The following is a 27,487-nucleotide window of genomic DNA, read 5'->3' on the forward strand; positions in this document are numbered from 1 at the left end:
ATCTTTATCCATTCATCTTTCGATGGACACTGAGGCTCCTTCCACAGTTTGGCTATTGTGGACATTGCTGCTATAAACATTGTGGTGCAGGTGTCCCAGCAGTTCACTGCACCTGTATCTTTGTGGTAAATCCCCAGCAGTGCAATTACTGGGTCGTAGGGCAGGTCTATTTTTAACTCTTTGAGGAACCTCCACACAGTTTTCCAGAGTGGCTGCACCAGTTCACATTCCCACCAATCATGCAAGAGGGTTCCCCTTTCTCCACATCCTCTCCAACATTTGTTGTTTCCTGTCTTGTTAATTTTCCCCATTCTCACTGGAGTGAAGTGGTATCTTATTGTGGTTTTGATTTGTATTTCCCTGATGGCCAGTGATGCGGAGCATTTTCTCATGTGCATGTTGGCCATGTCTATGTCTTCCTCTGAGATTTCTGTTCATGTCTTTTGCCCATTTTATGATTGCATTGTTTGTTTCTTTGCTGTGGATTTTAATAAGTTCTTTATAGATCTTGGATACTAGCCCTTTATCTGATAGGTCATTTGCAAATATCTTCTCCAATTCTGTAGGTTGTCTATTATTTTTTTAAAATTTTTATTTATTTATGATAGTCACAGAGAGAGAGAGAGAGAGGCAGAGACACAGGCAGAGGGAGAGGCAGGCTCCATGCACCGGGAGCCCGACGTGGGACTCGATCCCGGGTCTCCAGGATCGCGCCCTGGGCCAAAGGCAGGCGCCAAACCGCTGCACCACCCAGGGATCCCCATGTAGGTTGTCTTTTAGTTTCATTGACTGTTTCTTCTGCTCTGCAGAAGCTTTTAATCTTGATGAAGTCACAATAATTCATTTTTGCTTTTGTTTCTTTTGCCTTCATGGATGTATCTTGCAAGAAGTTGCTGTGGCCAAGTTCAAAAAGGGTGTTGCCTGTGTTCTCCTCTAGGATTTTGATGGATTCTTGTCTCACATTTAGATCTTTCATCCATTTTGAGTTTATTTTTGTGTATGGTGCAAGAGAGCAGTCTAGTTTCATTCTTCTGCATGTGGATGTCCAATGTTCCCAGCACCATTTATTGAAGAGACTGTCTTTCTTCCAGTGGATAGTCTTTCCTCCTTTATCAAATATTAGTTGACCATAAAGTTGAGGGTCCACTTCTGGATTCTCTATTCTGTTCCATTGATCTATGTGTCTGTTTTTGTGCCAGTACCACACTGTCTTGATGACCACAGCTTTGTAGTACAACCTGAAATCTGGCATTGTGATGCCCCCAGATATGGTTTTCTTTTTTAATATTCCCCTGGCTATTTGGAGTCTTTTCTGATTCCACACAAATCTTAGATGATTTGTTCCAACTCTCTGAAGAAAATCCATGGTATTTTGATAGGGATTGCATTAAATGTGTAAATTGCCCTGGGTAACATTGACATTTTCACAATATTAATTCTTCTAATCCGTGAGCATGGAATATTTTTCCATTTCTTTATGTCTTCCTCAATTTCTTTCAGAAATGTTCTGTAGTTTTTAGGGTATAGATCCTTTACCTCTTTGGTTAGGTTTATTCCTAGGTATCTTATGCTTTTGGGTGCAATTGTAAATGGGATTGACTCCTTAATTTCTCTTTCTTCAGTCTCATTGTTAGTGTATAGAAATGCCACTGATTTCTGGGCATTGATTTTGTATCCTGCCACACTGCCGAATTGCTGTATGACTTCTAGCAATCTGAGGGTGGAGTCTTTTGGGTTTTCTATGTAGACTATCATGTCATCTGCGAAGAGGGAGAGTTTGACTTCTTCTTTGCCAATTTGAATGTTTTTTATTTCTTTTTGTTGTCTGATTGCTGAGGCTAGGACTTCTAGTACTATGTTGAATAGCAGTGGTGAGGGTGGACATCCCTGTCTTGTTCCTGATCTTAGGGGAAAGGCTCCCAGTGTTTCACCATTGAGAATGATATTTGCTGTGGGGTTTTTGTAGATGGCTTTTAAGATGCTGAGGAATGTTCCCTCTATCCCTACACTCTGAAGAGTTTTGATCAGGAATGAATGCTGTATTTTGTCAAATGCTTTCTCTGCATCTATTGAGATCATATGGTTCTTGTTTTTTCTCTTGTTGATATGATCAATCACATTGATTGCTTTACGAGTGTTGAACCAGCCTTGCATCCCGGGGATAAATCCCACTTGGTCATGGTGAATAATCTTCTTAATGTATTGTTGGATCCTACTGGCTAGTGTCTTGTTGAGAATTTTTGCATCCATGTTCATCAGGGATATTGGTCTATAATTCTCCTTTTTGGTGAGGTCTTTGTCTGGTTTTGGAATTAAGGTGATGCTGGCCTCATAGAATGAGTTTGGAAGTATTCCATCTCTTTCTATCTTTCCAAACAGCTTTAGTAGAATAGGTATGGCTTCTTCTTTAAACGTTTGATAGAATCCCCTTGGGAAGCCATCTGGCCCTGGACTTTTGTGTCTTGGGAGGTTTTTGATGACTGCTTCAATTTCCTCCCTGGTTATCGGCCTGTTCAGGCTTTCTATTTCTTCCTGTTTCAGTTTTGGTAGTTTGTGGTTTTCCAGAAATGCGTCCATTTCTTCTAGATTGCCTAATTTATTGGCGCATAGCTGCTCATAATAAATTTTTAAAATCATTTGTATTTCTTTGGTATTGGTGGTGATCTCTCCTTTCTAATTCATGATTTTATTAATTTGAGTCTTTTCTCTCTTCTTTTTAATAAGGCTGGCTAATGGTTTCTCTATCTTATTAATTCTTTCAAAGAACCAACTCCTGGTTTTGTTAATCTGTTCCACAGTTCTTCTGGTCTCTATTTCATTGTGTTCTGCTCGAATCTTTATTAATTCTCTTCTTCTGCTGGGTGTAGGATCTATTTGCTGTTTTTCTCCAGCTCCTTTAGGTGCAAGGTTAGCTTTTGTATTTGAGTTCTTTCCAGTTTTTGGATGGATGCTTGTATTGCAATGTATTTCCCTCTCAGGACTGCTTTTGCTGTATCCCAAAGATTTTGAATGGTTGTATCTTCATTCTCATTAGTTTCCATGAATCTTTTTAATTCTTCCCTAACTTCCTGGTTGACCCTTTCATTTTTTAGCAGGATGGTCCTTAACCTCCACATGTTTGAAATCCTTCCAAAATTCTTGTGATTTAGTTCTAGTTTCAAAGCATTATGGTCTGAAAATATGCAGGGGATGATCCCAATCTTTTGGTATTGGTTAAGAACTGATTTGTGACCCAGTTTGTGGTCTATTCTGGAGAAAGTTCCATGTGCACTTGAGAAGAATGTGTATTCAGTTGCGTTTGGATGTAAAGTTCTATAAATATCTGTGAAATCCATCTGGTCCAGTGTATCATTTAAAGCTCTTGTTTCTTTGGAGATGTTGTACTTAGAAGATCTGTCAATTGTAGAAAGCACTACATTCAAGTCACCAAGTATAAGTATGTTATTATCTAAGTATTCTTAACTTTGGTTATTAATTGATACACTTGGCAGCTCCCACATTCAGGGCATAAATATTCATGATTGTTAGGTTCTCCTGTTGGATAGATCCTTTAAGTAGGATATGGTATCCCTCTTCATCTCTTACTACAATCTTTGGGATATACTTTAATTTATCTGATATAAGGATGGCTATCCCTGCTTTCTTTTGAGGACCATTTAAATGATAAATGGTTCTCCAACCTTTTATTTTCAGGCTATAGGTGTCCTTATATCTAAAATGAGTCTCTCGTAGACAGCAAATAGATGGGTCTTGCTTTTTTATTCAGTCTGAAACCCTGCGCCTTTTGATGGGGTCATTAAGCCCATTCACGTTCAGAGTTACTATTGAAGGATATGAATTTAGTGGCATCATGATACCTATTCAGTCCGTTTTTGTGGATTGTTTCCTTGGACTTCCTCTTTCTTTTACAGAGTCCCCCTTAATATTTCTTGCAGAGCTGGTTTGGTGGTCACATATTCTTTCAGTTTCTACCTATATTGGAAGCTCTTTATCTCTCCTTCTATTCTGAATGAGAGCCTTGCTGGATAAAGTATTCTTGGCTGCATGTTCTTCTCATTTAGGACCCTGAATATATCTTGCCAGCCCTTTCTGGCCTGCCAGGTCTCTGTGGAGATGTCTGCTGTTATCCTAATACTTCTCCCTGTAAAGCTTAGGGATTTCTTGTCTCTTGCTGCTTTAAGGATCTTCTCTTTATCTTTTGAATTTGCAAGTTTCACTATTAAATGTCAAGGTGTTGAGCGTTTTTTTTATTGATTTTAGTGGGGGATCTCTCTATCTCCTGGATCTGAATGCCTGTTTCCCTTCCCAAGTTAGGGAAGTTCTCAGCTATGATTTGTTCAAATACACTTTCTGGACCTCTGTCCCTTTTGGCGCCCTCTGGAACCCCAATTAAATGTAGATTTTGCCTTCTGAGGCTGTCATTTATTTCCCTTAACCTATTCTCATGATCTCTTGTTTTTCTCTTTTTTCCTCAGTTTCCTTCCTTTCCATCAACTTGTCTTCTGTGTCACTCACTCATTCTTCTACCTCATTAACCCTTGTCGTTAGGACCTCCAGTTTGGATTGCATCTCATTTAATTGATTTTTAATTTCGGCCTGATTAGATCTAAATTCTGCAGTCATGAAGTCTCTTGAATCCTCTATGCTTTTTTCTAGAGCCACCAGTAGGTTTTTAATTGTGCTTCTGAATTGGCTTTCTGACATTGAATTATAATCCAAATTTTGTAACTCTGTGGGAGAGAGGACTGTTTCTGATTCTTTTGTGGTGAGTTTTTCCTTCTAGTCATTTTGCTCAGTGCAGAGTGGCCAAAAACAAGTTGTACTGGAAAGAGGAGACAAGGGGAGAAAAAAAAGGGGGGGGGGACAAACAGAAAACAAAAAAAAAGTGGGGGAGTATCCTCTGATTCTATATACTGTAAATCCCTTAACTTCCCCTGGAACTTTCCAGGGCTGCTTGGTCAATAACTTGCTTTTCCCCTGTCCTTCCAGCTGGTCTTCTGGGGGAGGGGCCTGCTGTGCTGATTCTCAGGTGTGTGCACCTGGAGAGCTGCCCAGCCCCCTGCCAGGTGCACGGCTCAGTGGGAGCTGTTTATCCTGTGAGGCCCCTGCTCAGTCCCAGGTACAAGGTGACACCAGGAGGAACAACACCGGTGGTGGTGGCCAGGTCTCCAGCTCTGGAGTCAGCAGTAACTACTGCAGCTCCCAGTCCGCAGAGGCCTGGATGCTCTGGGGGCGGGGCGCCGATCTGCACAGCTCGGGGCTGCCCAGCGGCAGGAGCGTCCTTGCTGTCTTGTGTCCCCCGGCGCCCTGGGCTTCGGGGCCTGCACCACTGGAATCGTGCTCCTGGGGCTGCGCAGCCCCCTCCCCGGGGAGCCTCTGCCCGAGCCCCTCCGAGCTACTCCTGGGTCCAGCCGGGCGCGTACTGCAGCCCTTTAGGGAGCTCGGCCGCGGGGTGTGGTACGCTCTCCCCCGGGGTGCAGGTGTGTGTTAGTGTCCCTGGGAGCCTGAGGGTATCCGCGCCCCTCCTGGGATCCTGCCCGAGCTCCCTGAGAGCGCCTTTCCGCCCGGGAAGATTGGTGAAGCTTCTGCTTCTCCGGGATGGGGCTTTCCTGTCCTGGAGGCTCTCGCCGGGCCCCTCCCCCTTGGATGCTTTTTTATTTCTCTATTTTTTTTCCATCTTCCTACCTTGATAGAAGCCCAAACGCTTCTCACTGTAGCATTCCAGCTGTTCTCTCTTTATTTTATTTTTTTTAAGATTTTATTTATTAAAAAAATTTTTTTAATTTAAAAAAATTTTTTTAATTTAAAAAAAAGATTTTATTTATTTATTCATGACACACAGAGAGAGGCAGAGACACAGGCAGACAGAGAAGCAGGCTCCACGCAGGGAGCCTGTTCTCTCCTTAAATCTCAGACTGAATTCGTAGGTTTTCAGGATGATTTGAAAGTTATCTAGGTAAGTTGGTGGGGACAGGTGACTTGGGGACCCTACTCCTCTGCCATCATGCCCCCACAAATATCCATACATAGCCATTTGTATCTATATTAAGCTGAGCATAAGTTCTTTCTGATATTTCCACCTATAATCCATTACCACCTGACCATTCTGGTCTCCTTGCTTATCTGTAACTTACTAACCCAACTGTGACAAATCTAGCTCCCCCCATCCACCATCCATTTACGTAATCATTCATTTCCAGCATCTGTGTATAATAGCTTCAGGATTTAACCCATTGTCCACTGGAGTACAGTGTTCCAACAACTGTTCCTTCATCTTACAGACTTCATTCATTCCCAAAGTGACACAGGTCAGCACCTTGTTTCCCAGTCCCCTTCAGCAAGGTTGTTTCATACATTTATAAGACATTTAGATTCTTTTCTCACATTCTGCACCCTTTTTTGGACCCCTCAGTCTCCTATGTGATTTTTTAAAATTTACATACGTTAAGATTCACTCTTTGACCTGTAGGTTCTATCAGTTTCGGCAAATGTGTAATGTCTTGTTTCACTAATATAAAAAATCCCCTGTGTTCAGCCTTCTCCACCATCACCTGCTCCCCAACCTCTGCCAATTACTGATCTCTTTACCATCTCTTTAATTTTGCCTTTTCCAGAATGTCATATGATTGGAATCATAATGTATGTAGCATTTTCTGGCTTTGTAACTGATGTCTTTTACTTAGTAATACGCAGTGGAGATTAATCTATGTCTTTTTGTGGCTTCATAGCTCATTTCTTTTTAAGGCTGAATAACATTCTACTGTATGGATGTACTACAGTTTATCCATTCATCTATTGAAGGACATCTCGGTTGCTTCTGGTTTGGGGCAATTATGAATAAAACTGCTATAAACACTTGTAGTTTGTGCAGGGTTTTTACATGAACCTCAGTTTTCAAATCAGTTATATAAACACCCAGAAACACCATTGCTGGGTCCTATGGCAAGACTAGGTTTAATTTTGTAGGAAATGGCCAAACTGTTTCCCAATATGGCTGTACCATTTTGCATTCCCATTAGCAATGAAAGAGAGTTCCTGTTTCTCTACATCCTCACCATTGATTTGTATTGTCGGGTTGTTTTTAACTTTAACCATTCTAATAGATAGTTGTGTCTCATTGCTTTAATTTGCAATTCTTAGTAATGATGTTGAGCATCTTTCTGTATGTTTATTTGACATCTATAGATCTTCAGTGAGATGGTCCTCAAATTTCTTGCCCACTTTTTAATTGTTTTTTTCCTTATTGTTGTGTTTCCTTTAGTTTTCTGAATATAAATGAAATTTCTGTGCATGATGAAAACTCTTCGTAGTCCAGCTAGAAGCCACTTTCTTCAATCTACCCAATGACCCCTATAGAATACTCACACTGCATTACTCCAAAATGCTTCTTCCCCTGCTTTACGTCCTCTCCTACCAAATATGTTTGTGTGCTCCTGTGCTTCTGCACATGCTAATCCTTCTTCCTGGGATATTCTTCTTAGTGCGTTGCTCCTTTTTGTTCCAAGAACACTTGGAACATGCTTTTCAATGTTACCCATCATATCACAGTGCAATTATTTGCACATCAGGCTTTCTCCAGTCTTAGGTTATGTGTTTCTCAAGGGGAAATATAATCCATCTTCACAAAGTTCAATCCCGACCCCCAAGTTAGGACTGGTTAAGCAAAATTTTTAAATGGCATTAAGATATCCATGTTTATATCTGAATTCTTGATATATGTGTTTGGAAAGTAAGGTTTTCATTCTGTCTCTACCAGAGAGAGCCATATTGGCCTTAGTCTGAGTGTTTACTTAAGTCAAATCCATTTTCCTGAATCGTGAGCTTTAATTTACACAGAGTTTCTGATTTAGCAGGTCTGGAGAAGGGCTTGAGGATTTGCATTTCTAGTGATTTCCAGGTGATGCTACTGTGAAGCCACACTTTGGGAACCACTGGTCTATACCATGTGGTCTTGCTATGTTGTTTTGGGTTTTCTCAACACTTATAAAACACTATTAGGTAGCTGCTGTGCTTGATGAGAAATTGAAATGGACCTTAAAAAGTATTGTGGAATGAAATTAGAATCATGCAAGTTAGGAAAAGGATGTTTAGAAGTTGTTGAAATGATTAAAACTCTATCCAAGGACCAAATGAAGATGTCTGGAATCTATTGAAAGAAAGAAATAAAAATATTCTTGGAGGGACGCCTGGGTGGCACAGTGATTGAGCATCTACCTTCAGCTTAAGGCATGATCCCAGGGTCCTGGGATCGAGTCCCACATCTGGCTTCCTGCAGGAAGCCTGCTTCTCCCTCTGCCTATGTCTCTGCCTCTTTATCTGTGTCTCTCATGAATAAATAAATAATATTTTAAAAATATTCTTGGAAAGCAAACTAGAGGGAGGTATACAGAAGACAGGGATAAGGGGTGGGAGGAACATCAAGGATTTTCACATCTTGATACATAAGCCTCAGTATTTGAATCGATGACCAGGAGAATGTATTCAAATATGTATTTGAAAATTAAGAATATTATTAGGAATATTAGAATCTGACATACACCCCACCCCCCAGAGGTGTGCCATTTTCTATAGCAAGGGCTAGATAGAATACTTTAATATACTTCATTTTCTTGATTCTAATCAAGGCCTGTCCAAGGACATTAGCCATAGTCTGGAGACATTTTTATCACAACTAGGGCAGGAGAAAGTGGTGCTAATAACATCAGGGTAGAGGCCAGGGGCCTACAATGCATAATAAGACAGCCTCCACATCAAAGATTTATGGCCCAAAATGTCAATAAGCATTGAGGTAGAGAAATCCTTGTCTGTCTGAACTGGGCTCACAGTGGTGGTTCTCAGACATTTCAGAGTTATATCACACTGTCTTGTCTGGTTGGTTCCACAATATGTCTCATAAAGACATATGTATGTTCATATCAAATTTAACATGAATTTAAATTCACTTTGAACTGCAAATAATAAAATGTAACTCCCTTTTAGACAACTGATAAGCGAGGTGAGTAAGTGGGTTTGTTTATTTTTCAAAACCAGAAAGAAGTGGACTTCCTATACTATACTTTCTTACTATACTTCCTTACTATAAACCATTCCAGAATGTGACTAGCGGGAGAGCCATGGTCTGGGTTAGTCATCACAGGCATCAAGAGAGGGTGGCCTGGGACAGAGCTGGGAAGAGAGGGGGAGATGCTGCCGGGTGATAGGATGACTCTGCCAGATGTCTCCTGAGCCTGTCCAGAGTGAACGGTAGGGTTACTGATCTCTCTCGAGAGCCACACAAATTCCAGACCGCTTCCTCCATTCAGGACTAAGCTAGCAACTTCAAACAAACACATATATCTGTGTCACTCTCACAGATTCAGTTAGCAGCTTGGAAAAAGCAGATGTTATTGCCTAGCAACAGCATCCTTCTCTCTCCTCACCTTCCGCGTCCCCTGGGCTGTGGGTTGCTCTATAGCGACCTTCTTGAAGAGGCAGTTTGGCATTAGGGTTAAGAACACAGACTCTGGAAAGCAAGACACCTGGGTCCTGAGTCTTGGCTCTTCCACCTAAGCTTAGGCATATACTTAACCTCTTGGTTTCCTCACCTATAAAATTGAGATAATATTAGTACCTCATACAGTCTTGATGGGTATTTAGCAAGGTAATATATGGCTGGTGCCCGAAGCATAACAAAAAATGTTAGCTCTTATTTTTTCCTACTTCTTATTCCCTCTTCAGGGTGTCCCTTTAACCAGATCTCACCAACACAAAATGTTGGTTCACACCCCCCCCATATACAGATGATCCCTCTCCCCTGTCACTTTATTCTCCTGCAAAGAATAGTAAAATTTGTCTTCAGCTAAAAAAAAAAAAAAAAAAAAAAAAAAAAAAAAGCCTGGTATTCAGATTGCTTTTTTTCTATATGAGAATAGCCCAGACAAGTCTAGAAACCAAGCAGTAGGACACTCAGTTCCTCAACACTGCACTTTGAAATCTTTCTTTAATGAACAATCATTCTACCTAGTTAATTATGATGTTTCTTTGGAGTTTTAATTAAAGGTGTCCCTTGATCTGCAGAGACTAACATGCTGTCAGCCATTAGTAAGTGAAATAATTAATCTTGCCTGTAGATTGCCATCGTGGGTAGGCTGGATAAGCAAGAGTTCCCAGCAAATTTTCAGTTAAATCTGAAAAGTTAAAATAAATAGTGAAACTAGACATAGTGCTACTTGATTTTGTTGTGATGATGAATTCAGCAAATTCGCCTGAAAGCCACTCCCTGAGTAGAAAGGAGGCTAAGGAGCCTACTTCTCAGGCCCCTTCTAAACAAAAACAAACTAGCTGCCCTCTCTTCTGCTATCTTTGTTTCCTAAACTCAAATTATTTGAGCCTCTTTTTCTAGAATTATTCCATGTCTTGCCTGAGCTGCACCATTATTTATTTTCCTTCTCTATATAAGTCAGCCTACTTCTTAAACTCTATGTACAATTATTTAGGGGCACCTGGGTGGCTCAGTCAGTTAAGTGCCTGACTCTTGATTTCAGCTCAGGTCATAATCTCAGGGTCGTGAGATTGAACCCCAAGTCAGGTTCCACACTCGGCACAGAGTCTTCTTGATTCTCTCTCTCTCTCCCTCCCTCTCTAAAAAAAATACTATTTTTAAAAAACTGTATGTACATTTTTTAAAGGGAAGCTATGTAAAGGAAAAACTTACAAATTTCCAAATAGAAGGTAAATGAAAAAATATATACCATGGAAACTAAACTTTGTATGTTTAAAATAAAAATAGAGAAACATAATAATGCATCTCATTAATATTGTATGAAAAACCATGTGCTAGTTCATTCAGTTTAACTCTCATTGACTCTGAAAAGTAAGTGTGATCTCCACTTTTACAGAGGATGACTGAGACCGAGGAGTGGAGTAAATTGCTCAGGGTCCCCAGTGGAGTGGGCAGGGCAAGTCCCTGTGAGGCGAGAGCCCCAATTTACTATCTTCAGGCCACACTTCCTGAGAACTCCCCTCAAATCCTGTGCCAGATGCCCCAGAATGAACAACAATGATTCAGGTTTCCACCAAGGCTTTCAGATTTTCCAGGACAAAAGGAAAAGTTAATATTTGCATCAGAAAAATACTACTGTGTTATAATGTTTAGCTTCCCTATAACTCTAGCAGATCCTATGCAGCTGCTTAATAGATAGGAGAGGCAAATAGGGGGCTGAGCAGGACAGGGATCTTACTGACAGGGAAAAGGAATGAGGCAGTTGGGTAGTAGGGGAGCAGGGGAAGAAGATGGGGCCAAGCAGCCACTCTGGGCAGGACAGATAGAGGGAAAACCTAGGACCAGGGGGGAGGGTGGGGAGAAACTGGTACTGCCACCCAGGGAAGATTCTGAGGAAGGGACAGAAATATATAAGGTATTTTATAAATTTTTTCCTTGTGATCTATGATGTCATGCCTCTTCTTCCATGTCTGGTTGTGTATTTTTGTTCCTCACACACTAAAAACAATAATAATACAATTTCAAGTATTTATCTGTCAAGCACCTGAGATTATCCCACAACCCTCCGTAGTACCTGCACTGTGGGAAACTGCCTCACATGTACCTGTCCACTGCTGGCCTTTCATTTCACCTCCAGAATTATGACTTAGAAATTCATATTTCTGGCCAAACTTTCCCCAGAACTTCAACTACCCACCTGACACCTTTTAGGTGCCTAATACCAGTATTTCTATCCTTCATGCAGCACAGGCATACTGTCCACCTTTGTTGTTCTCTCCTCCCATTCCCTTCAGAGCTCAGATTTCAGCTCAAATTGACCTCCTCAGAGAAGACTTCCTGGACCATCCCACAAAGCGAGCATGCCTCCTACAGTGACAGCACTCTGCCAATTACAAGACCACCACACCAATACATTCCCTTATTTCCTTAATAGCATGTGTCACAATCTATACATTTTTATTTATTTTGCTGTTTGCTTGTTTGTTTGTTTGTTTGTTTTATATCTTTGTTTAATAAACTTCACCTGCCTGGGGATCCTATTGTTTTTACTGAAGAGGTCCTTGCACATAGTAGGTGCCCAATATTTATGGATTGAATGCGTAGGATCTGTGATGATTGACAGTGATTCTATGAGGAGAGAATGTTCACCCTGTATCACCATTGATAAGGCCACATACTAATGAATAAAATTTGATAGCATTTCTCAGTTTTAAGAGCAAATTCTTACAGATTATTATTATAATCTGGATGTTTGTATCCCTCCAAAATTCATATGTTGAAATCCTAATCCCCAAAGGTGATAGTATCTGTAGGTGGGGCCTTTATGAGGTGCTCAAGTTATGAAGGTGGAGCCCTCATAAATGGGACTAATGCCATATAAAAGAGGCTCCAGAGAGATCCCTGGCTCCCTCCACTGTGTGAGGACACAGCCAGAAGGTGCTGACTATGAACCAGGGAAACGTGATCATGCTGGCTCCTTAATCTTGGACTTCCCAGCCTCCAGAACTGTGAGCAGTAAATTTCTGTTGTTTATATGCTATAGCAGCCCAAACAGACTGACGGTTACCAACATTTTTTTTCACCAGAACGTATCAAGGTAGATACTATTTTTTTTTTATTTATGATAGTCACACACAGAGAGAGAGAGAGAGAGAGAGAGAGGAGAGAGGCAGAGAGACCTAGGCAGAGGGAGAAGCAGGCTCCATGCACCGGGAGCCCGACGTGGGATTCGATCCCGGGTCCCCAGGATCATGCCCTGGGCCAAAGGCAGGCACTAAACCGCTGCGCCACCCAGGGATCCCCGGTAGATACTATTTTTATCCACGTTTTGTCCCTAAGGAAATACAAGTTAAATGGATAAGCATAACTGGAGGTGCCCTAGGTGAAAAACCTGAAAAGCTGTCAGGAGTTAGACAGTGCCAAGTAACATGCCTACTATTCATTTTAAGGTTACCAATATCCTGGGTTTCCCCAGGACTGTTCTGGTTTTATTTTTTTTAAGATTATTTATTTATTTATTTATTTATTTATTTATTTATTTATTCATGAGAGACACAGAGAGAGAGAGGCAGAGACAGGCAGAGAGAGAATCAGGCTTCATGCAGGGAGCCCAATGTGGGATCCCAGGACCCCCAGATCACGACCTGAGCCAAAGGCAGACACTCAACAGCTGAGCCACCCAGGCATCCCTGTTCTGGTTCCAGTACTGAAAATCCTGCATCCTGAGAAAACCAGGGCAGTTGGTTGCCCTATCTTACCCAGAAGATTATAAATAAGATCTTAGATACTTCATGCAATCAGATCCCTGGCCATGTAAAATGCAATGACTGAAGCATGGGGGATGGGAGGGCAGATAGGGTTTAGAACCTACCGATGTGAAGTCACATAGGAGTCCAGGCACCCACCCAACTTAACCTCAAAGAAATGCTGGGAGCGGAAAGCACTAACAACCCCGAAAGGGAGCAGACACTTAGAGATCCCATCTGTGCTCCTACCCTGAAAGATAAAGGTGGTAACTAGGTCAGCCCGGTTATCAACCCTCACACTTTCAGACTGAATCTGATCCACCAAAAGTCCAAAAGGTATTCTGGATAGTGGTGGAGCCATCCACTTTAGGTACCCTGAGCAGGAGAAACTGGCTTATTATCCCAGAAAGGAAAATTCTTCCTCTTCCAATTCAATGCAATTTGACACCTTTTTCAGTACATTGAAAGTCATGACTTAATCATTCTGGTAATGTAGTCATAATAGTTGTGTGTGTGTGCGTGTGTGTGTGTGTATTACAGGGAGTAATCATTGCATGGGTGGCATTGTCTGCTCATCTAGGTAGAGACTGTAGTGTTCATTCATGCTATTGGGCAATTGAAGTGTAGCAATTATGTATCACATTTTGAAAGAGGCATTTAAAAAAATCCACCTGTAGATGATTCAGACTTAATTATCTTGTCTTTTCAGCAGCTGGGTTCAAGGCTCAAGTGGGGAACACATAGTTTCAAAGGCAGAAGGAATCGAAGGTACTCCCCAGCTTTGGATGCTTCCTCGGCTTGAGGTAAGAATCGTGAGCAAACTTCAGATCTCTGCCAGCGCACAATCTCCCAGCGGGGATTACCCTCTCCACTGGCGATGTCCTGGTCAGTCCGCTGTCATGTGGCTTGAGTCATTGTCTGCCTAGGTTTTTCTGTTTTGTCTTTTATGTCACTTAGGCCGACCCAGAAGGCTATGAGCAGGTCTAAGAAAAGAGAGTTGGTGTGAATGACAGATTGACATTTGCCTCATTCAGCAATGTTAAGACAGTCACTCAATCTTCTGGACTTATTTTTGCCTTCATTTCAGGGGGGAACCCAACTCAATGGAAGAAAATTCTAACTTGTCTCTAACTTGAACCAGTGTGGATTTAGGAAGAAGGGGCTGCTGTGATGTCTGTGTTCTGGGACCCAGGTCTCAAACCACATCAGTGACCTACATCCTGCCAGAGCTAAGGCCCTCCCACTTGTTTAACCTGTTTGTGTTAAGTAAGGAGTTTGGGGAAGGCTAGGTGTAAATTTTCAATGCCCTTGTCACTTGAGATCTTGGTAAAAATCAGATGTGAGAGCTGAATTCCTTGAAATAGCCTCCAGTTCTCCTCGTATCCTATACCTATTGATTTAGATGTCTTATACACATTTTGTTTTAACCATTAAGTTGGAATATTCTGACAGTTTAGGCTTCCTTAAACCAATTGGACTTAATTTTTCCAACCTTTGATCCTGTTTTAAAGGCTGCATTTCATCCATCATCTCCTTTAACTGATTTTTCCAAAGCCTATAAAACTCCCCTCAGTAAATACCAATGGTAAGTCGACCTGTCTCAGGAATTTTCTAAGCTGTTCTAGAGTTTTCTTGTTTCTGGTCATCAGAACGGCAAGGGTCACCTAATATATTTATGTCTTTGTTTCATTTTTATTTTAATTCAGGTTAGTTAACATACAATGTAATATTAGTTTCAGTGTACAACATAGTGATTCAACACTTTCATACAACACCTGGTGCTCATCCCAACAAGTGCACTCCTGAATCCCCATCACCGGTTTCACTCATCCCCTCCACCTCCTCTGCTAACCATCAATTTGTTCTCTATAGTTAAGAGTCTGTTTCTTGATTTGTCTCTCTTTTTTTCCTTTGCTTATTTGCTTTGTTTAATTCCATATATGAGTGAAATCATATGGTATTTTTCCTCCTCTGACTTATTTCATTTAGTATTATACTGTCCAACTCCATCCATGTTGTTGCAGATGGCAAGATTTTGTTCTTTTCTATGGCCAAATCAAATTCCACTGAGTGCATGTGTGTGTGTGTGTGTGTGTGTGTGTGTGTCTGTGTATGTATCACACCTTTATCCATTCATCTCTCAATGGATACTCGGCTGCTTCTATAATTTGGCCATTTTAAATAATGCTGCTATAAACATAGGGGTGAAACATAGGGGTGAAACATAGGGGTGAAACAAAGGGATTCATATCGCTTTGAATAACATTTTGTATTTTGGGGGGTAAATACTCAGTAGTGCAATTACTGAATCATATGGCAATTCTATTTTTAACTATTTGTGGAACTCCATACTGTTTTCCACAGTGGCTGCCCCAGTTTGTATTCCCACTAATAGTATAGGAGGGTTCCTTTTTCTCCACATCCCTTGCCAACACTCATTGTTTCTTGTACTGTTGATTTTAGCCATTATGACAGGTGTGAGGTGGTATCTCACTGTACTTTTGATTTGTATTTCCCTCATGATAAGTGATGTTGAGCATCTTTTCATGTGTCTGTTGGGCATCTGGAGATTGTCTTCTTTGGAGAAATGTCTGTTCATGTCTTCTACCTATTTTTGAATCAGATTACTGTAAAATTTTGGGGTCCTGAGCATATAAGCTCCTTAATTATTTTGGATACTAACCCTTTATTGCATATGTAATTTGCAAATATCTTCTCCTATTCCATAGGCTGTTTTTTAGTTTTGTTGATTGTTTCCTTCACGTTGCAGAAGCTTTTTATTTTGATGAAGTCCCAATAATTTATTTTTGCTTTTGTTTCCCTTGCCTCGGGAGACATATCTAGAAAAACGTTGCTATGGTAGGGCCATCTAGTTTAGAAGTGTTATTCTGTCCATTTATTGGTATGGAAATGTAATGACTTTTGAGGTTTTGAATCTTGGAAAGAAATAATTCCTTAAACAACAAAATAGGTGATTTGTCGGCAGGGTTTTTAAGTCATCTTGGATCCCTTCCTTTAGCGGGCAACTCATCCTGCCCTTACTTGTCAGCCAAATTACTTAACCTTTTAGGACTCATCTCCTTGCTTGACAAGGTTCCTTCCCTCCTCTGCCCATAAATTATCATCCTAACAAACACTTCACCTGAAAGTTACGTACAATCCTCTTATAGCTCAGTAATTTCATTCACTCATAAAATTTCTAAAAAATATATGTTTTTCTATGTGCAATTTTGAGTTCCTGGACCTTTGTCAAAGTAGACCATTTCAGAGACTTCCTTTACCCAGTGAAGAGAAAATAGAATTTTTGCAGCTGGAAAGGCATTTAAAACTCTATTTATGCCCAAGAAAATATGAAAGGATTTGCACTTTAATGCTTTAAAATCTCCAGATGCTTAATGATTTTTTCCACATAGAAGATGGCATCAAGCATCTCCTAAAGTTCCGAGATGAAAATGAAAAATCCAACACTTACCAAGTAATAAAATTCATAAACACTAGAATAGGGAGTCAGAAGAAAAAGGTGTGGTTCCCAAGTGCCTCACTTACTATATGGTCTTGGGTCATTCAGACTCTCCAAGTCTCTGTGTCCACATGCTTAAGATGGAGGTAGGATAATAGTAACATGAACCTCCAAAAATTGTTGTGAGTTTTGTAAATGGTGAAAAAAAAAACCAAATTCATTATTTTAGTTTTTATTCCATTAACAAATAATAGCTCTGCTTTAGTTTATTATGCTTTTTCACTGTAGAAATGGAGAGTTATTTATATGATGGTTTGGTTTTCTCATTTTTCCCCACACTTTTCTAGAACCTTTCTTTGTTAACCAGAATCTTGTAAGCCAGTCAGTTGGTCAGTTAGCAAATATTTATTGAAGCCCTACTACATGCCGGGCAGAGAGATTATTTCAACCTTAATTTGGATACAGTCTAATACATACAGAATTTTTGGTCTACCTTTTTTTCCCTTCACTTTCTACTGCTATGAAAATGTTTTCCACTTTAAAAAAAATCCCTCTCGTGCCTGCCTTGGCATGACACATCCATTTACAGTTCTTTGCCCACGGCAGTGTCAGAGTGACTACACATCAGTATGGCCTCACCATTTGTTAAAATGTGGACATACTTTTATATCAGTTGGTGAACAGCCCCAGGAGTGTTGCTCTCACTCCCATAGTTTCATCCATCTCTGCCTATCCTCCTCTCCAAGACCCCTTGACCACCACCACCACCCCTGCCACCCCAGGATCAAGGAGGGCCTAGCACAGATGGCAACTATACCTAGCTCTTGCATCCATTCTAATGAAGTATAAGGTGTTAACATCACCCTGCGTCTCGCTTGCTTATCCCACTCCTCACATTTCCACCAACCCTCAGATCACTTGCTGCCTGACCAGAGACAGGTCTCCTACACAAGTCCTCCCCTGTGGCTCTTATTGTCATGACTCTAGGCTTCCCTTGGTGTCCTCTGCACCTGACCATCTCCAAGTCACCCCTCCATAGCCCTGCCCCCAGCATGGCTGCTCAGGTTCTTTCTGTGCATTGTCCAGCATAACCCAAACCAATTCTGTAGGGCAGAAACATCACACTGAATGCTAAGGCCATAGCACTGTTAAGGTATTGAAATGCCTCTTTCTAAATAGTCACTACTCAGAGTCCTCCATCCCATTCCCAGTACCCCAGCCACACTAGCCAGTCCTCTCGAGACCTCTCCCTTCCCCACGATCTGGTACCTAACCTCCCTAACCCTGCTCCTGACCTGTGGCCAATATCTGTTCTAATGGGAAAGGGAAAAAAAAATAATGGGAAAGTGTATTCCACTAGAATACAAATGCTTTGTTAGTCACCTCTGCAAAGAACTGTAATATAGTGCAGAGCAGGGTATGGTTCTTCCTTCATTTGTGATTCCCTGATTCATTCTTTTGTTGTTGTTGATTCATTCTACCATTACTTATCAATTGCTCTATACCTGAGACACTAAGCCAGGCTCTAGGACCTCCAAACCAAATGAGGTCTCTACCCTCATGGCACTTATATTCTCATAGAGGAGACAGACAGCACATGAAAAAATAAATATACACACATGAATAAATATATATTTTGATCAAGGATTCAGAAGGAAATTAGATAAGCTTAGGGAAGTCAGAAATGGCTTCAGAAAGAAGGCTGTATTTAAAATGGACCTTAAGGATGTACAGAGTTTCCACAGGCCTAGGTGAAGATGAACAGCATAAGCATAGGCATTATGCAGGAAACATGGTGAGTGTTTAGGGACCAGAAGTCCAATTTGTCTGGACAGAGGTGTCCTGGGAGGTCAGATGACAAATGTAAGCAAGTTGACTGAGCCTCACACCTGAAGGTGGATGTATGCATCACAGGACAGGTCAAGACCCCAATTCTCAACCTCATGGGTCTCCAGCAAAACACCCACATGAACGTTCACTAATCTGAACATAGATCCCCTATGTAAATTGGGCAATGTGTTCATTAGACAAAATACCAGCCCATGGGGCGCCTAGGTGGTTCAGTTGGTTAAATGTCTGACTCTTGGATTCAGTTCAGGTCATGATCTCAGGGTCATGGAATCAAGCCCCATGTCAGGCTCTTCTCTCTCTCTCTCTCTCTCTCTCTCTCTCTCTCTCTCTCACACACACACACACACACACACACACACACAATAAATAAATCAAATCTAAAAATTTAAAAATGCTAGCTCAAGGGGTGTGTAGGGAAGCCCTTGCTCTCCCTACAAGTTGGGCACACTGAACACACTAGAACATTTTCTGCTTGCCCTATTTTGTACCAGAAAGCTGGTATATCTCCAAAGGGCACCTTTTCCCATTCCATACTAAAGGCCAAGTTAGGCTAGCAACAGCCCTGCATAGATACTCCTCTCTCTGGTCAGACTGTTCTATTCCTCTCAAATAAATTCTCTGGAACACCCCTTTTGTCTACATCATCCCATTCCCACCTCTATGGCCTTATCCATAAAGCCCACACACTTCCTTTATCAAACCTTTTTCTTTTCTTGGCCAAACAACCCTCTCCCCCCCCACACACACACCTCTTGCAATGATTTTTTCCTTCATCCAGACTGCTCCTGAATCCCAGCCCTTCTGTGAATCCTTCCCTGCCACACCTGGCCTGACCCCTCCCTTTGCATGGCTCCCAAAACTTCCTCTTCCTTGACCACCCCCACAAATAATTCCCTGATTTGTCTCAATTTTGTATATTAACTCAGTGGGTATCTGTCACCTGTCAATCTTTAGCACATATGAACGCAGCAAGGGTAGCTCACCAAGATTGTAAACTGCCAGAACTAGAAACAAGGCCAGTGAACGTATCACTCAACTCAGCTGTCATTAAAAGAAACCCATGTCAGTGTTGCTATTTGTAACTGTGCTTCATTCATCAAGAAAATGGGCTGGGGGCTACCTGGGGAGCTCAGTCAGTTAAGTATCTGACTCATAATCTCAGCTCAGGTCTCAATCTCAGAGACATGAATTCAGGCCCCACATTGGGCTGCATGCTGAGTATGGAGCCTACCTTAAAAAAGAAAAATAAAAGAAAATGGCCTGGCATTAATTCATTGGGTCCATTAATTAAATAAATATACATTGAATATTTAGTATATTCCAAGCACTAGCAATATAACAGCAAAAAAGATATAATCCCTCCCTTTGGAGTTGAGATTTTTTCTGTGTATATCTACTGTGTGCCAGACATTGTACTAGATTCTGAGGTGAGCCAGGTATGTGTGTTAAGGAAGGAAGTCCATGAGGAGGTAGAAGTGTAGAGCAGGGCAGGGCCTTCCACCTGGGCTTTAAGCTTAAACCCTGTCCTGTGGGCAAACAGGAGTCATTAAGGATCTTTTTTTTTTTTTTTCATTAAGGATCTTTAAGCAGATTGTCCCACATTCTCTGAGGCCACCTGCTTAAACTACTGACTTGTGTTCTAAAACTGTCAAAATTCCTGCATCCCCACCCCCTTATCCTTCCCAAGGCATATCACAATTGTTACATTTACAGTAAGGCTCTTGTGTTGCATTACATTGTATTGTGTTGTACGAGTCATAATCATCTGTGTGTGTCTGACTCACCCACTAGTCTGTGAGAAGCAGAAGTCAAGGGCACACATAGGTCATCTCGCATCCTCAGCACCTAGCACATATTCTGGTGTGTTCAATAAATGATTACTGGATGGATGGATATATGGATGGAAGGGTGGATAGAATGAGTTCTGGAAGTAAGCAGTGAAACAAGAAATCATAGAAAAGCTAGATGGAATTGACCAATGAAAGTCAAAAATAATAAAGGAACCATAAATGTTGGTTAATTGCAGATGCGTACAAAGGCAGTTCAAGTCCTCTGGGGATGTTTCTTCCTGTGGAATCTCTGCATCTCATCCACGCAGACCATTTACCCTGGAATCAAGGCCAGGGTTACTCAGCGGGCTCTGGACTATGGTGAGTCGAGTGCTTCCAAAAGCCAAACTACAGCCCCCCAGGTGGAGTTTGTGATCCAAGCTCATATTGGACGATCTCATGACTAGGGGAAGCTCTACTATGGGATGATCCAGCCCCTTTTGCAGAGTCTGCTAAGATAGCTGGGAAAGAAGTGGTGTCTGAAAAATAATCACCTTGATGATAGGCCTGTCCAAACCCAGCCACAGATGTGCCTTCTCTCCCCACCCCCCTGCCACCAGTACCCTCTCATGCACATACAATGAACATCCCTGCTCTAAAGGAGGATACATCACAGGGTAGAGGGGAGGAGATATGAGAGTAAAAGTAACACCTTAGACCTTCAGAAAAGGCTTGGTTCCAAAAGGAACTTAGGGTCACCTAAAATTGTGTGCCAGATTTAATGTAGATTATGATCGTGCATTTTTCTTGAGAGAGGTTCAATACATTCATTAGACGCTAAAAGGAGCCTGAAAAGATTAAGAAAACCTGAAAGATTAAGAAAAACCCCTTTGGAGGTATTTATAAACACAGGAAGAGAAGCATGTTGAGCAGAGCTAGGATGAGGGCAGATTGTATATGGGAAAGGAACTGAGAAATCAAAGTGTGTAGGCCCAGTTTTCTCCTGTAAATCTTGGCCCTAGGTTAGCTGAATGCTGGCAGATAGAGTCACTCTGATGCTTTCTTAACTAAAGCAATCAACCTGAGTACTGCGAATATACCCAAGTGTGACCAGGAAATGCCTCACCCACTACACCAAAAAAGAAATACAGGAAGGATAGAGGGAAGAAGGAAAGGGTGGAAGAAGGAAAGACTGAGTTTTGGGCAACTCCCCCAGCACCTCATCTAGCACAGGAAATCTAAAATCGATCCATCTTGCACAATTGTAATATGAGCTGGCTATAATGAGAAATACATACCAGGAATGCATGTGCATGTGTGTATGTGTGTGTATCTTGTTACTATATTAATAACACTTATATACACAGAAATACATATCAGAACTATCTCATAAAGGTATTAAAGTTGTGAGAATAGCTTATTTTACCCTCAAGATCAGAGAAATTAAAAGAACAGATCTAATCAGTTCATATGGGTATGAATTTCAGTCCTGTCCCTTTCCTCAATATGTAGGGTTGGGCCAGTAGATTTTCTCATCTGGAAAATGAGGTGAGGGGAATGACAGTAATGTTGCCCCCCTGTAGTGATGTGAGGACCAAATGGGATCATCTGTCGAGATATGACATGGGTTGATGGGGAAGAACAGGCTTTAAAGTCAGAACCAGGGAGAGGAAATGTGTGGGAAATGTCAGAAAGGGAGACAGAACATAAAGACTCCTAACTCTGAGAAATGAACTAGGGGTGGTGGAAGGGGAGGAGGGCGGGGGGTGGGGGAGAATGGGTGACGGGCACTGAGGGGGGCACTTGACGGGATGAGCACTGGGTGTTATTCTGTATGTTGGCAAATTGAACACCAATAAAAAATAAATTTATTATAAAAAAAATAAAGTCAGAACCATGCCTTGATTGAGCATCTACCATGGCCAAGCTCTTTGATATGTGCCTTACAGGCTCTGGGTTGATTTAATTTCCACAACCACCCTACAAAGAAAGGATAGTCATTTTACAGAGGAGAAATCTGAGTCTCAGAAGCGCTGAACTGAATTTGCCATGTCACACAGCAGTAAGGGGGTGATGCAAGATCAGAGCTCAGGTCCGCCCTGCCTGATTTCCAGACCTGTGCTCTGTTCTCTGCACCCCATTCCTCCTCAAAGCCTCAATAATGATGTGCAGTAGTTGTGAGCTCTTGGGCAAGCCAGTGAACCTGTCTAATCCTCAACTGCCTCCTATGTTAAATAGGGATAATAATACCTATGTCATTGGGCTGCTCTAAGGATCAAAGGATAGAATATGTGTAGAGTGTAGACAGTCTGGCATACATGAGCACACAATTATTATTAAATCATAACAGTTTTAGGATTTGAAACTAACCTGTCTGATAGTGCCTTTGGTTCCATCTTTATATCCTTTACATTCTATCCCTGCAGCCCTATATTACAACATTATTCATGGTATTATAGAGGATAAGATCTGCTCTCCATCTCCACAAAGATAGCCTAAGTAAAAATGAGCTTAAGCTACAAAATAAGAGGCAAAGGCAAAGCTTCCCTCTCAAAAAGATTAAAATGAAAAGATCATTCTTCATCACTATGTCAGTTACTTTTCGCAAGCTCCTTATGTGGAAGAGGGCTCTTTTTCTCCATGAACTCAGAAAAATGTGTTCTGTGGTGCTACTCTGTAAAGACTAGTTTATTCCTGAATTACACAAAAGCAGGGCTTACTAACCTTTTTGGAGTCCTGGGATCCTTTGAGAATCTGATGCAAATGTGGACCCTCTCCTCTGAAAAATGAGAGACAAATGTACATGTACACACACATCCTGCTCAGTCTTTTACTAGAATTTCAGGAGAGTTAAGAGTGGCCTACAGTCCATGGGCCTCAGGCCAAAACTTGCTGAGCTTAAAGAATCTAGGGGAAAGGAGACAATGTACAATAATTTTCTAATAAGACAGGATTCTGAAGTCAAATTGCCCAGATTTGACTATCATAATGCCCTGTAGTAGTACCCTTTAGCCTTGGCCATGTAATGAGAATCTCTTGTGTTATTAGCCCTGGGGTCCTGGGGTCTTTGTTAGCCTCTCTGAGGACCTGTTTTTCCTTCTGTAAAACAGGGACAATAGCACCCACTTTGTAGGGTTGCTGCTTTCTAAATTTCTCTCAAGAGCATGCCTTACTCAGTAAACCTCACATATACGTTTAATAATGTTATGCCATTGTTGTAAATAAATGTTCTCTTTGGTTCCTTTGTAGGCATTCAAGCTGGAATGGAGATGATTGAGCAAATGATTAAGGAAAAAAACATCCCAGACCTAAAAGGTTCTGAATCTCTAGAATTTCTGAAGGTTGATTATGTGAACTATAATTTTTCAAAGTAAGTAGAAGAGTATTTTTAGCAGTGAAATTAATCTTTAAAATCTTAGGGTTGTGGATGTGCCACCATGTGTTCTGGTGTAACACCAGCACCTGCAGAGTAGAAGTTAACCCACCTTTGGTAAGGGGCTTCTCAGACGAATGACCCAAGAAAGAGGGGTCATAAAGCTGACAGAGAGTGTAGGATTTCGGTCAGAGCACCTGGGTCCGAGTCATATCCCTGCTGCACACTGGGTGTGTACACCTGGTGTATCTGCCCAGAGTCTCGATGTCCTTGCCTCTTTTCTAACATAAGAATTCCTTGCCCCTTGAATTCTTTTTTTTAAGATTTTATTTATTTATTCATGAGAGACAGAGAGAGAGAGAAAGAAAGAGAGGCAGAGACACAGGCAGAGGGAGAAGCAGGCTCCATGCAGGGAGCCCAACGCAGAACTCCATCCCTGGTCTCCAGGATCACACCCCAGGCCGAAGGCGGCGCTAAACTGCTGAGGCAGGCTGCCCTGCCCTTGATTTCTTTTTTTTCTTCTTGTATATTTTTTTATTTGAAGTTTGATTTGCCAACATATGGTATGACCCCAGTGCTCATCCCATCAAGTGCCCCCTCAGTGCCCGTCACCCAGTCACCCCCACCCCCTGCCCACCTCCCTTTCCACCATCCCTTGTTCGTTTCCCAGAGTTAGGAGTCTCCCATGTTCTATCTCACTCTCTGATATTTCCCACTTATTTTCTCTCCTTTTTATTCCCTCTCACTATTTTTTATATTCCCCCAAATGAATGAGACCATATAATGTTTGTCTTTCTCTGATTGACTTATTTCACTCAGCATAATACCCTCCAGTTCCATCTATGTCGAAGCAAATGGTGGGTATTTGTCGTTTCTAATGGCTGAGTAATATTCCATTGTATACATATACCATATCTTCTTTATCCATTCATCTTTCAATGGACACCGAGGCTCCTTCCACAGTTTGGCTATTGTGGACACTGCTGCCCTTGATTTCTAAGAGAAAATTGTATCCATCCCATTGTTACCCCTACCCCAGAAGGCTAGATTTAGGATTCAATCACAGTCTCAAACACGAATCTACTCCATCAAGCCTTTCCTTATTTTAGTGAAGTTTAGTTGAGATTTCAGAGGTCATAGAAATGGACCACAAATAAGACTCATAAGGAAGAGCAGAGGGGAGCCCGGGTGGCTGAGTCAGTTAAGCGTCCAACTCTTGATCTTTACTCAGGTCTTGATCTCAGGGTTGTGAGTTCACGCTCTGCATTGGGCTTCACACTGGGCATGGAGACTACTTAAAAAAAGGAAAAAAAAGAAAGAGGGATCCTATGGAAGCCCCACAATTTTATTAGAACCCAGCCTTTTTGTATTTCTCTGCCCCACCATCCTCAGTTCTGGCTTCTGTCCTCAAGATTGACCACTGCAGCTCAGCCACAGGCATTGCAGCTTAGCCATCAAATCCATATTTCAGGTGCAAGAAGGTATAAGAGGGCTCTTGTAAGTTGGCTTAGTCTCTTCACTGAGTTGTTTCCTTTAGCCCCGCTCTAGTAATACTCTACCTATACAATAATGAACAGAACTTAGCCTTATGATCATACTTATTATTATTAGCAAGGGAGACTGGAAAATTCACTTTCTAACCAGACATCTTTGCCATCCTAATCAAATTCAGAGATGTTTGGGAATGATAAAGGGAAAGTAGATATTCAGACAGCAGCTGGCAACCTCTGTGGGGTTGCTCCAAAGGCAGTGTAGGAAAAAAAAAAAACAAACAAACAAAGGCAGTGTAGGGAGAGGATGTCTTTGTCCATCTTGACTTCAATCTTAAAGGTAAAGCAGAGAGTCAAGATTTTATAAGGAATTATCTGTGATTCACAATTTGTCCCAAAGCTTTATCAATCCAGTGATAATTCCCTGCTGCTCTAACCCTTTGGAGTAATAATTTCTCTGTTATCAAGGATAACATTCTATAAAACCATGAGTTTTCGGGGGGATTGGGAGTGGGTGGGGAGAAGAATGGTGATCAAGGGAAAGCTCTTATGAATGTTCTAGCTGTTAATAAAGGCAGCCATTCAACAAGTATTTATTGAGAACCTACTAGGTACCAAGGCTTGTTCTAGGCATAGGGGATATTGTAGTGAATGGCCCAGATATCCCCTGTCCTTAATATCCAGTAAAAGTGATAGATATTATATATTTACAAAATGAATTATTTAATTAAAGTGATGATAAGGCCTCAGCAGAAAAATCGAAGGTTAATCATAGATTATGAAATGTAGGTGAAGATGAGGAAACATAGGGATTGTCATGCATTGCTAGTGGGAATAAATAAACTGGTACAGTACTTTTAAACCTGTGCTGCCCACACAGGAGCCACCAGTCATATGTGTCTACTGAGCACTGGAAAATGGGACTAGTGCAAATAAGGCACTGAATTTTTACTTATTTAATTTTAATTAATTTTAATTTTAAAATGGGTACTCAATTCAGTTATTGAAAAGCTTTTAACTATGTGTGGAACAATTTAAGTATGGAAGTGTACTTTTTCAGTTGAAAATTTTATCCAATCTAAATATAGGACAAGTATTTCTGATGAAATTCAGTGTCCAGATTGAGTCATATTATGAGTATTAAAAAAGACCATATTGTGAACACAAGACTTATTTTGAAAAAAGGGAAATAAAATATTTTTATTTTCATCAATAATTTTTATATTATGTGTTGAAATGATGCTATTACAGATATATTGGGTTAAGTAAAAAATATTAAGAAAATCACTCTCACCTTTTCCTCTTTTTTTAAAAAAAGATTTATTTATTTATTTATGATAGAGAGAGAGAGAGAGAGAGAGGCAGAGACATAGGCAGAGGGAGAGGGAGAAGCAGGCTCCATGCAGGGAGCCTGACACGGGACTCGATCCCGGGACTTCAGGATCACGCCCTGGGCCAAAGGCAGGCGCCAAACCACTGAGCCACCCAGGGATCCCCTCTTTTCCTCTTTTTTTTTTTAATTTTTATTTTTTATTTTATTTTTATGATAGTCACACAGAGAAAGAGAGAGAGAGCAGAGACACAGGCAGAGGGAGAAGCAGGCTCCATGCATCAGGAGCCCGCTGTGGGATTCGATCCCAGGTCTCCAGGATCGCGCCCTGGGTCAAAGGCAGGTGCCAAACCTCTGCGCCACCCAGGGATCCCTCTTTTCCTCTTTTAAATGTGGTTACTAGAAATGTTTTGACTATGTATGTGGATCATATTCTGTTTCTATTGGACACTGCTCTTTTAGAAGGTAAAAGGACTTTTTTTTAAATGCCTGCGCTTTTACCTACCAATCCCACTTCTCAGTATCCTTACTAGAAAGACATACACATAAACAGCATGTATGAGGATATTCAGTGTGGCATTGTTTATAATACAGAAATAACTGGAAACAACCTAGATGCCCAGCAACAAAGAAATGATTTTCGTTAATGATACATCCATAGCTTAAATACAAAGAATGCATTAGACCTATATGAATCAACCTTATATATGAAATATTTTCATATTTCTAAGATTTCTAAGATCTGTCAAGTGAACCTCCACCATCTTCTTCCCACAGTGGGACTCAGGGTGTGTGACAAAGAACAGGTAGGAAAGAAGGAAAATAGAAGAAACACTAAATAAGCATTTGTTATCAGCTATAACATTTATGTTTTATATTTTTCCTAATCTTAGTTCATAACAATGCCTTTCTCCTGTGCCACAGTTATACATCAGTGATCTCATTTTGTCTTCTCAACCTACCCATGAATAACCCTTCCTTTTAGTG

The 27,487-nt window shown here is 41.1% G+C and overlaps 1 protein-coding gene across 13 annotated transcripts in view; it reads left to right on the forward strand.

The window, feature by feature from the left end:
- BPIFC (BPI fold containing family C) overlaps nt 1–27,487 on the forward strand; it is a 60,394-nt gene that overhangs the window by 5,176 nt on the left and 27,731 nt on the right. For 6 of the 13 annotated variants that reach the window (XR_013389170.1, XR_013389169.1, XM_077914732.1 and 3 more), the window contains 3 exons: nt 13,937–14,030; nt 20,565–20,688; nt 23,557–23,677. Coding sequence is in view for 11 of the 13 variants with exons in the window: in XM_077914732.1 (XP_077770858.1) it covers nt 14,013–14,030; nt 20,565–20,688; nt 23,557–23,677 (263 nt within the window). In the remaining 2 variants the exon portion in view is untranslated. Of the gene's footprint in view, nt 1–12,374; nt 12,490–13,936; nt 14,031–20,323; nt 20,399–20,564; nt 20,689–23,556; nt 23,678–27,487 lie in introns of those variants that run through there. The other 7 variants (XM_077914736.1, XM_077914738.1, XM_077914737.1 and 4 more) reach the window with 4 other exon arrangements.

Source organism: Canis aureus, chromosome 11, assembly GCF_053574225.1.
Source record: "Canis aureus isolate CA01 chromosome 11, VMU_Caureus_v.1.0, whole genome shotgun sequence".
NCBI classification, from domain to species: Eukaryota; Metazoa; Chordata; class Mammalia; order Carnivora; family Canidae; genus Canis; species Canis aureus.